Genomic DNA, 9710 nt, shown 5'->3' on the forward strand with positions numbered 1-9710 from the left:
AGAACCAAATATGATTCTCTGCTCCTCCACATGAAGCTGACTGGGTGACCTTGGGCCAGTCACAGCTCTCTCAGAACCCTCTCAGCCCTACCTACCTCTCAAGGTGCCTGTTGTGAGGAAGAAGGGAAGGCAATTGTAAGGCACTCCAAGGCTGGGCCCAGGCTGGCAGCTTCAGGCACACCAGAATCCCAATCAAATGCTCCCACGCAAGTCACCCATTTCCCATGTGGGAGGCACTTTTGCACATTCAGACAGTTGTTGCACATTAGGGTTTGTAGAATCTTTCGAGCTCAAGTGCCGTGTTCTACTGGAGTGTTCTACTCGAGTTGTTGCACAGCTTGAGTTTCCCTTGCCACAGCTTGAGTTTCCTTTTTTTCCATACATTTTAAGTGGTCATGCACATAAGCTGGTGTGCTCTGGGCAGTTTAAAAACAAAACAAAACAGTGAGCACCTAGAATGAATTGGCAGGTTCACACCACCAATCCGCCTTGCTTGCATGCTCCTGCATTCAGATGCAAAGAAAGACGGATGACATTCAGCAGAATAATATGCTACCACTTTTTGAGCCGCCTCAGAGATGCCAGAGGATGGGGTGAGTAAGGCAGCTGGATGGGAAGCAGATGTGCGTGTTTGGACTTCTTAATCTGTCTGTGAAACATCCCTTGGCTTAAACTGCCAGTCTGAACCCAGCCCAAGGTACCTTCTGGTAGAGAAAAATGGGGTATAAAAACCTACTCTTCTTCATCAAACACATCACACAAAATTTACAAAAAAATTCCAAAAAAATTTACAAAAAAGAGGCATAAATTAAGGGGCAAGAAAACAACTTTAAGATGATATTTTGAATTTGGCTGAAGAATCTAGACCTACACAAAACATGATACACTTATGATTATAATTTAACTTATTCAGGACAATGAAAGAGCTCATTTTTTAATATGAAAGATTAAGTATAGCTTTAAAAAACTGTACCCAATAAAGATCAACATACCATAAAATCTATTTGAAGCAATCTCTTTCCCAGAGGAATAGAAATCAGTTATAATGCCAAGCTTCCAGAATTTTATGATAAATAAAGTTATAGACCTCAGCTGTGGAGTCTTGTGAGCAAAAATTCTACTTTGTGAGCTACTGGCATTAAAGTTGTGAGCTACTGCATAAATTGGTTTGCTCTGAGGCGATTCTTCCTGAGCTAAGACAAAAATGTGTGAGCCAGAGAGTAAAAAACTGAGCTAGCTCACACTAACCCAGCTTAGAGGGAACACAGGTTGGTAGTAGTAATTGTTAGCTTCAAAATTGGTCAATAGCAGCTGATTCTTCAAGACACTGAAAGAAGAACAGTACATTTTTATATTCTGCTTTTCTCCACCTTAAGGAATCTCAAAGTGGCTTACAGCCATATTCCCTTCCACTCCCCACGACAGGCACCCGATGAGGTGGGTAGGTAGGGTTGCTAGTCTCCAGATGGGGGCTTGAGCTCACCTGGAATTACAACTGGTCTCCAGGTTACAGAGATTAGTTCCCCTAGAGCAAATGGCTGTTTTAGAAGGTGGACTCCATGGCTGCCTACCTTCCTCAAACCCCACCCTGCCTGGGCTCCACTTCCAAAATTTCAAGAAATTTCCCAACCCAAAGCTGGCATTGCCAGTTGGTGTAGTGTTTAAGAGTTGCAGACTCTAACTTGAAGAACCAGGTTCGATTCCCCACTCTTCCACATGCAGCTGCTGGTTTGACCTTGGGTCAGTCACAGTTCTTGAAAGAGCTGTTCTCTCAAGAGCAGTTCTCAAAAGAGCTCTCTCAGTCCTACCTACCACACAGGGTTTCTGTGGTGGGGTGAGGAAGGGAAGGAGATTGTAAGCCACTCTGAGACTCCAAGTGAAGGACGGGGTATAAAACCAATCTCTCCTTCATCTATAGATGGGGCTGAGGCAGTCCTTAGATAACTGTGACTGGCCCACAGTCACCCAGCAAGCTTCATGTGGTGAAGTGAGGAACCAAATCCAGTTCTTCAGATCAGAGGCCTGAACGTAAATTGGGTTTAACCCTTCTTCCTCAGTTTCACAGTTTGTTCCTCAATCAGTGGCAGTTTTTTGTCATAGTATAAATGGAAGTTTGTACAATTTTTTTCTTTCTGAACAACAGAAGCAACTTTTCCCAATAAGGTCCTCACACCGGACCAAATTGTAAAATGACAATCCAAATGGAAAGGAATGGGGTTTTGCAGTGAGAGGAAAGACTGATCCCTTTAAAATAACTGTGGGAAGAACCAAAGAAGAGTTGAGCTGATTCCCCACTAGTCTTGTCCCAGTCTCACACTCCTCTTCTCCACAGGACTTCCTTCCGATTTCGTACAAGCTACTCCAGGGCTGCAACTCACTCCGCCTCTTTCGCGCGACAAGTCAAATCTTCTAAAAACTGGTTTCTGCTTGCCGTGCGAAAGAGGCTGAATGAGTTGCAGCCCCGGGGCAGCTTGTGACGGAAACCCCAGGGTGAAGAGGAGTGTGAGACCGGGACAAGGCTAGTGGGGAATTGCTCTTGATTTTACATCCCGCTCTTCACTACCTCAAGAAGTCTCAGAGCAGCATGCAATCACCTTCCTTTCCTTTCCCCACAACATACACACTGTGAGGTAGGTGGGGCTGAGAGAGCTCTGACAGAATTGTGACTGACCAAAGGTCACCCGTCTGGCTTCAAGTGGAGAAGTGGGGAATCAAATCCAGTACTCCAGATTAGAGTCCACCACTCTTAACCACTACGTCAAGGGCTATAGTCACAATCCTACTGTGACATGTGGAAGAACTTGCCCTTCCTTTTAAAAATTAAAATATGTTTTAAAACAAGTGGATTAAAAACAAATTATACAGGAATTGAATGTGAGATTAGTCACCACAGGGGAGATGTTTCATACATTATGGAGGTGCCCAAAACCCTGATACACAAGCTTTCATACAATAGCACAACAGAGGTAGTGCGGGCAAGAGGAGAACAGTGTTTTCCTAGCAGCCACAATCTGGTCTTAAGAGCTGGGAGGGTACAATTTCTACACAGTGAGATTCAAGTTGAAGGTAAAACATCTGAATTTCTCAGCCTCAAGGGATTACACTGCGTTATGATTTCCTGAAAAAGTGACGTTTTAGCTGTTTTTCATTCTCTCAGGGCCAGGCTGAATTTTTCACCATTACTTTTACCCTTTACCTGAGTTATAAATACTGTTGTGTGGGATCAGAGTCCCAAGTGTTTTGTCATTTTTTTTCCCCCAGACATACTGCAGAGATTTGGGAATATGAAACTATCAAATTCCTTGTTTTAGCTGTTGTGTAATAAGGCAGAAAAGGCTGTGTAATCTGTACTCCTTTGAAGCTAAAACAATACTTCTTGACACATAAAATGTATATAATTGTAGCTGCATGCTACACAAAGTTGCCAAAAACTTCATTTTGTTTTTGTTCAACAAACTAACAGGGCTATCCCTGTAGGATTCGTATCCATTGAGGCTGTAATCCTGAGCACATAAATCCTATTTAATGCACTGGATTTTACTTCTGAGAAACACACGCAAGAGAAACACTGCAGTATGAATTCTTGAATGGACTTAAAGATACAATATACCTTTGAAAATCCCAGCTAGGATAATCAAAATCTCTTCTTTTCCATCTCATTTTTGCCTTGCTTTGAACTGAACAAAAAGTGAAATTGCACTGATCATTTGCAACGCGCAACCCAAAGTTGTTTCAATAGTAACACTCGCTAAAAGGATTTCTGAACTGATTACAAACACTCAGAACCGGTGAGCTAAAGCCAATGAAATGTTTATTCTTTTAATTTTTTACAGCAATAACGCTGTTATCAGACTGTTAAACACTGAATGTTTGGATTAGGCCCAGCTAAGAGAAATGTTCTAGGACAGGGGTCCCCAATGTGGTGCCTATGAGCACCATTGTGCCCACTGACACTTTTCCTAATATCCAAGGGTTTTCAGTGGGTGGGGTTCTGTTGGTCTCATACCAAGCAGGATTTCTAATGGGCCACTAGAGATCTCATAGGCTGTGCAGATTAAAATAATGTTTCAGTGACAGCTGCCACTAATGACTTGGTTGTATTCCTCTTTCCCAGTGACTTTTTTTAAAATTACCCCTGCACTCGGGCTTCCTCTATGTGTTCATGACTACCATGATTGGCTCCACCTCCTGCAGCAACCATTTTGTAGCTGTGCCTGCAGCTTTGTATCAGAAGCCCAAAGGTGCCCATAGGCTCAAAAGTACGGGGATCCCTCTTCCGAGACATTCACCATGGCTTTGATTCAAACATGCAGGAGGCTGAAGTGTCAGAATGAACTGCACCACTTCAGAATGCAAACAGAAGATTGCTTTTTTTATTTTAAAAACGTGCTGCAACCAGAAAAAATCTAGACAGCAAGCAAAGAGAATGGATAAGATCATGCTTCCTACTTCCCTAGTTTGCTATGTGCACAGAGGTGTGTCTACGGCAAGGAACAGTGCAATCTACCACTTGTGGTCTGAAGAGTACAGTCCATTCTACCACTTCAGTTCTTTATTGTCTCATACTCCTGCATGTGCAAACCAGAGCTGAGAAAGGGAATGACTGGATAGGTAAACCATTTTTGCTTGCTTGGAATTCTGAAGAATAAAAGTCTCATTGAACAGAGCAGCCTGAAGAAGGAAGAAAAAGTCTCATTGAGCAAAAGAGTCAACTGGAACACAAAAGATACTGGGGTCTGTTTATTAAACATACACATTCATGGTGAGCAAAAAGAGCGGAACAAGCCACCACCACTGTTGTCCCTCAGTACCACTGTCTGCAGTAAGCAGCCTTTCTTAGTACCAGCAATTTTTTAGAAGCATCCTTTCCCCATGAACTTCAACTTCAACAACAGCTGAAGTAACCATAACTGTTGATGGTGGTGGATTAGCATGGGACAGAGGAGAGATTTTCCCCTCCAAATGTGTGCAGCAGGGCTGATCATTCTATATCGGGTTCTTTATTTGAGTTGAACCAAGAAAGAGGCAGTGCTCAGTGCAGGGGGAGAATAACTCAATTATTTCTTCCTTCCCAATGACAATTATAGTTCTCCAAGGCTACGTTAGTTAAAAATCAGGGGGGGAGGGGGGAATGCATGTATCTGCTACTGATTTTAATGAAGTCAGACTGCAAACTAAAGTGAAGAGTTGTTCAGGAACTGAGTTGAACAGTACAAGAAAGGCAGTCAATTTTCAAAAAAAACACCACAGGACAAAATGGCACTGAATTCCTGGATGGAATAGGGTTGTCAGGATAAAATATGGCTGAGAGAAAAGCAGCAAGAGAAATGAATATATTGAGATAAAGGAATTATCAACAAAAAAAAATCAAAAAATGAAATTGTCAATAAGAGCAGGGTTGGCAATAGGCTTCCACTAAAAAGTTTACAGATGAGGAGATATATTCTTTTATATTCACCAGAAACAAACACTACTGAGAAAGAAAGATCACTGTGGATAAAAAATAATACTGCAAGCGAAGACCAAATCGAGACACAAAGGCCCTTAAAATGGGGAAAGTGTCTGTTGTTTGAAAAAGTTTTTTTTTAACATATGGACATATGCAGCTGCCTTATACTGAATCAGACCCTCCATCCATCAAAGTCAGTATTGTCTTTTCAGAATGGCAGCGGCTCTCCAGGGTCTCAAGCTGAGGTTTTTCACGCCTACTTGCCTGGACCCTTTTAAGTTGGAGATGCCAGGGATTGAACCTGGGACCTTCTGCTTACCAAGCAGATGCTCTACCACTGAGCTACCGTCCCTCCCCCTTTGTCCTTTTGTTGTCCTTTTGAGCAAAGCGAGGAAGTATCAAACAAGGTCACCTGCCCTTAGTTGCTAAGTGGGAAACAGGAAGAGAACCAGTAATTATTTTTTAAAATTTCCATTTCATTTCTAAAAAGTCACAGCTAGAGGGCAATAAAGTCAGTGTTAGCACATTATGAAGATATATAATTAAGCAGCTTCTACAACTGAATTTAGAGAGAGAAACAAAAGGAGAGTGGGACTTATCACACAGCCAGTAGAATTTAGCTGCAAAACAACATCTACAGGCAGATGCATGCAGCTTTCCCCATCCTGCATTTTAAACTGAAAAACATCACTGGAAGGCTATAATCAGGAAGAGTGGTAAGAAAGAGGCAGTGCTCAGTGCAGGGGGAGAATAACTCAATTATTTCTTCCTTCCCAATGACAATTATAGTTCTCCAAGGCTACGTTAGTTAAAAATCAGGGGGGGGGGGGGAATGCATGTATCTAGACATAACATGTCACTTCTATTAAATATCACGGGGATACAATGTTCAGCTATTTGGATCGCCACATCATCTATATGCTGGCAACATCCTGCTCTAGTTTTATTTTAAATCAGAGAAACAGCTGCAGCCTTCTCTAAACCAGTGTTTGACAGCTACGGCAAGTGAATGAAGAGGCAGAAGAATCCCGACAAGATGCAAGAATTTGCTCGTTTGAAATCAGGTTTACAGAGCAGAGAAATTATCTTGGCCAACAGCTGGCTGTTTGATAAAGCACCAAGGCCAAGTTCCCTGCTTATGGAATACGTCATACTTTTCTGCTGGTTCTAGTGGTTTGGGAACTGTCATATTTATTTATTTATTCATTTATTTAATTTGATTTTTAGCCCACCCTTCCTGTAGGACAGGCTCAGGGTGGGTTACATCATAAAAACAATCAACAGTAAAAAAAAAACAATAAAAGACCAATTTAGAATATATAAAAACTAAAACTACAGAGTGACAACAGAGACTAAAATGGCAGGTTATGCCTCACAGACATGGCCTATTGTTCAGCTCCAGCACTATGTTCCTGAATGTTCCAGGCTTGACTGTAACCATGGGACTACTTGAGAAGAGCATCTCGAAGGGAACACAGCTCCTTGCCTGAGACAAATAATCAACATCTCTAAATGCCAGTCTCACGTGACCTGCACTGGCTACCAACTGGCTTCCAAACAAAGTACAAAACGCCAGTTTTGAACTTTAAATCTTAAATCAGCAGTCCCTTGTCAGGCATCCATGGGCACTAGGTGTCTCATGTGCTTCCTGGCATCTACATGGCTCTTGAAAATAAATCCCACCTTACATGTGGATTACTATGGCCAGGTTGGTTTTTGCCAAGCAATGGGGGAAAAACCCACCAAGTTACAAGACTGGCGGTTGAAAATAAAAGGAGATCTATACCCTTTTGAAATTTACGGCATATCGGAAAAGCAGAGAGACACATTCAGATTAGTACTATTATGGTCAGTAACTGTAAAGAGGATAGAGCTGGAAACAGAATAGGCTGAATTGACACCATAATTGCCCTATGCTAATAAAGGATGTTTGTATCCATGGTGGCAGGTTGTAAAGAGGAAAGGGGTGGTAATCGATGTTATATATGTTTCCATTTTATTTTTATTTTCCTTGTTCATTTCAATAAATATTAAATAACAAAAAAAGAAAATACATCCCAAAGGTTTTTAATGGAACATAAAGAAAAACAAGGGGCCCCTGCCTTAACTATTTTAAGGCCAGCCAACCTACTTTTACTGCCTGGCCTTCAAAGTCTACTCCCAACATCCACTTTAAGCTCTGCAGAAAAGGTGTTGCATTAATTCTTTATAAAACCACAATAAAGGAAGGAACGCTACTCGCAAGCATTTTTTTTTAATACTGCAAAGGGCAAGTGCCAGTTTGACACGCAGTTTGACATGGCTAGTATAAACCAAGTACCCAAGAGCCTTACAAGCTGTTTCATATTTGTTTCTGGCTGTACTAAACGCCCTCTGGAAAGTATACGAGACACAGGAATCTGGCAAAGAGAGAGAGAGAAGATAAGTAACTGGAAAATATAAGATCTGAAAAGGCTCTTAGAGGGAACGGGGATGCGTAAGAAAAACCAAAAAAGGTATTCGAAAGACGGGCCACAGGCTTGCAACACCCACGACAAATTGCTTGGGGGAAATGTGCGGGGGAAAACGCATGCAAAACAGAAAGCTGGCGAGAAGCAGGCTCACATGCAACACACCTACGCCAGAAAAAGACAAGCCTCGAAGGGGACCAGTCCCCCCCCCCTCCAAAAGACTAAAGGGGAACAAGGAATGGTAAAAGACGATGTAATCTACCACACAGAAAACTGATGGGGGGGGGGGGGGAGGGGAGGGAGAGAAGCTAAAACCCAAGGCGCAAACCGGAGAAGCAGAGACACTATTGGAACACGTTCCGCAAGCCCAGGCCCTTGCAAGCAACAGAAATAGTTTCGCTAATGACTTGAGTAAGGCCGTAATTGCAGCCACGGAGGAGTGCAGGGAAACAGCCACACACCGAAGATTCAAAAGGGGCGGCGGGGGAGCTATAAAAAGCCGGTTTATGAGCCCTCCTCTCTCCGAAAGCCTTTCAACGACCCAGCTTCTAACGAAACCCCGACCCTGCAAAGGGGGCGGGCCACGACGGCATTGTTGCCAGCGCCAAAACGAGACAAGGGCTTGGCGCCCGCCTGCCATCGTGGCCGCTTCTGGAACTGAATTCGCCTCGGCTTGGTCTTCTCGGTGCACTCTTTAAAGCCGAGCAGAGGGCAGCCGGAGGAGACGAGAGGAAATTCCAGGGGGACCGAAGGCCTTCTCCCTCGAACCCAGGGGTGGGGGAAAGCCCTTGGGCCGTTTACCTTTCGGAGATAGCTCGCCACCACATACTCGAAGGGGTATCTGTAAACTGTGTGCGCCTCCACCGTCACCCCCATGGCGGGAGCAGATGAGTTCCTGCCCGGCCTGCAGTCTTGTTCCCCAACGCTGGATGGCCAGGCCCCTCGCAGGCTGCTGCGTCCCCTCCCCCTCCTGCCACAAACTCCCGCGGCCAAGTTAAATACAATTTGATAGCGCTCTGCGGGCTCACAGTCTTCAGCCAACCCCTCTTTATTGGTCGTAGAGGGGGGACCGGTTATAAATCTTTCGTTTTCTGTCTACAGTATTGGGGGGCAAGAAGGAGCGGGTCGCATGTGCTAATGTCTTCTAGCTCTGGCAAGCTATGGCTATCCCTTGGCTTTAAAATGCATCTAAAGAACGCGCAATTTACGGGTATGATTAACGCCGTTTTGCATAAGGTTTTCATAAGGAAGCATTTCCCACATAGGAAATTAATGGGGTTGGAACCGTAGAAGGCCTTTCAGTGTCCAATTGCTAAACTGGCATCTCCCACGCCCCTTTCCCTGTTTCAGTTTTAGGTGCCAAAGTCCTTGACGCTGTTTGGGGGGAAAGCAACGTTCCGCCTATAGGACAAAGTCCAGTGGCGCCTCAGACTAACAAAAGTTTTATAACGTATATAAACTCTCATTTGCATGCACGTTTCTTCAGCTATAATGACATCTGGAAGATACTAGTTCATACATATAGGTAGAGGGTGAGAAGCAACTTAGCACACAGCATAATTAAGATGTTTAACAGAATGATTCAAGGACCAAACAGAAATCACAAGCTTTGTTTATAAGGTTACTATTTGTTTGGGGGTTATTTGGGGGGAGGGGGGGACGTAGTGAAGAAAATAAATATGTCAGAATTGGAGACTGATGGTCAGCCGTATCCTTCATTGTGGAATGCTGAGAGTAATTAACTCTGCCATTAGGCTCCATCCATCTCCTCTCAAGTATGGAGGTGACCTTGCAGTCTCTTCTTTGAAGTG

General features: G+C 43.5%; 1 protein-coding gene across 2 annotated transcripts in view; it reads right to left on the reverse strand.

Moving 5' to 3' along the window:
- PRELID2 (PRELI domain containing 2) overlaps positions 1–8864 on the reverse strand; it is a 62210-nt gene extending 53346 nt beyond the window's left edge. For both annotated transcript variants that reach the window (XM_060240543.1, XM_060240542.1), the window contains exon 1: positions 8701–8864. In XM_060240543.1, the coding sequence (XP_060096526.1) occupies positions 8701–8775 (75 nt within the window). In that variant the 5' untranslated portion in view covers positions 8776–8864. The remainder of the gene's footprint in view (positions 1–8700) is intronic.
- Between the last annotated feature and the right edge of the window lie 846 nt (positions 8865–9710).

This window comes from Heteronotia binoei, chromosome 5 (genome assembly GCF_032191835.1).
Source record: "Heteronotia binoei isolate CCM8104 ecotype False Entrance Well chromosome 5, APGP_CSIRO_Hbin_v1, whole genome shotgun sequence".
Classification (NCBI taxonomy): Eukaryota; Metazoa; Chordata; class Lepidosauria; order Squamata; family Gekkonidae; genus Heteronotia; species Heteronotia binoei.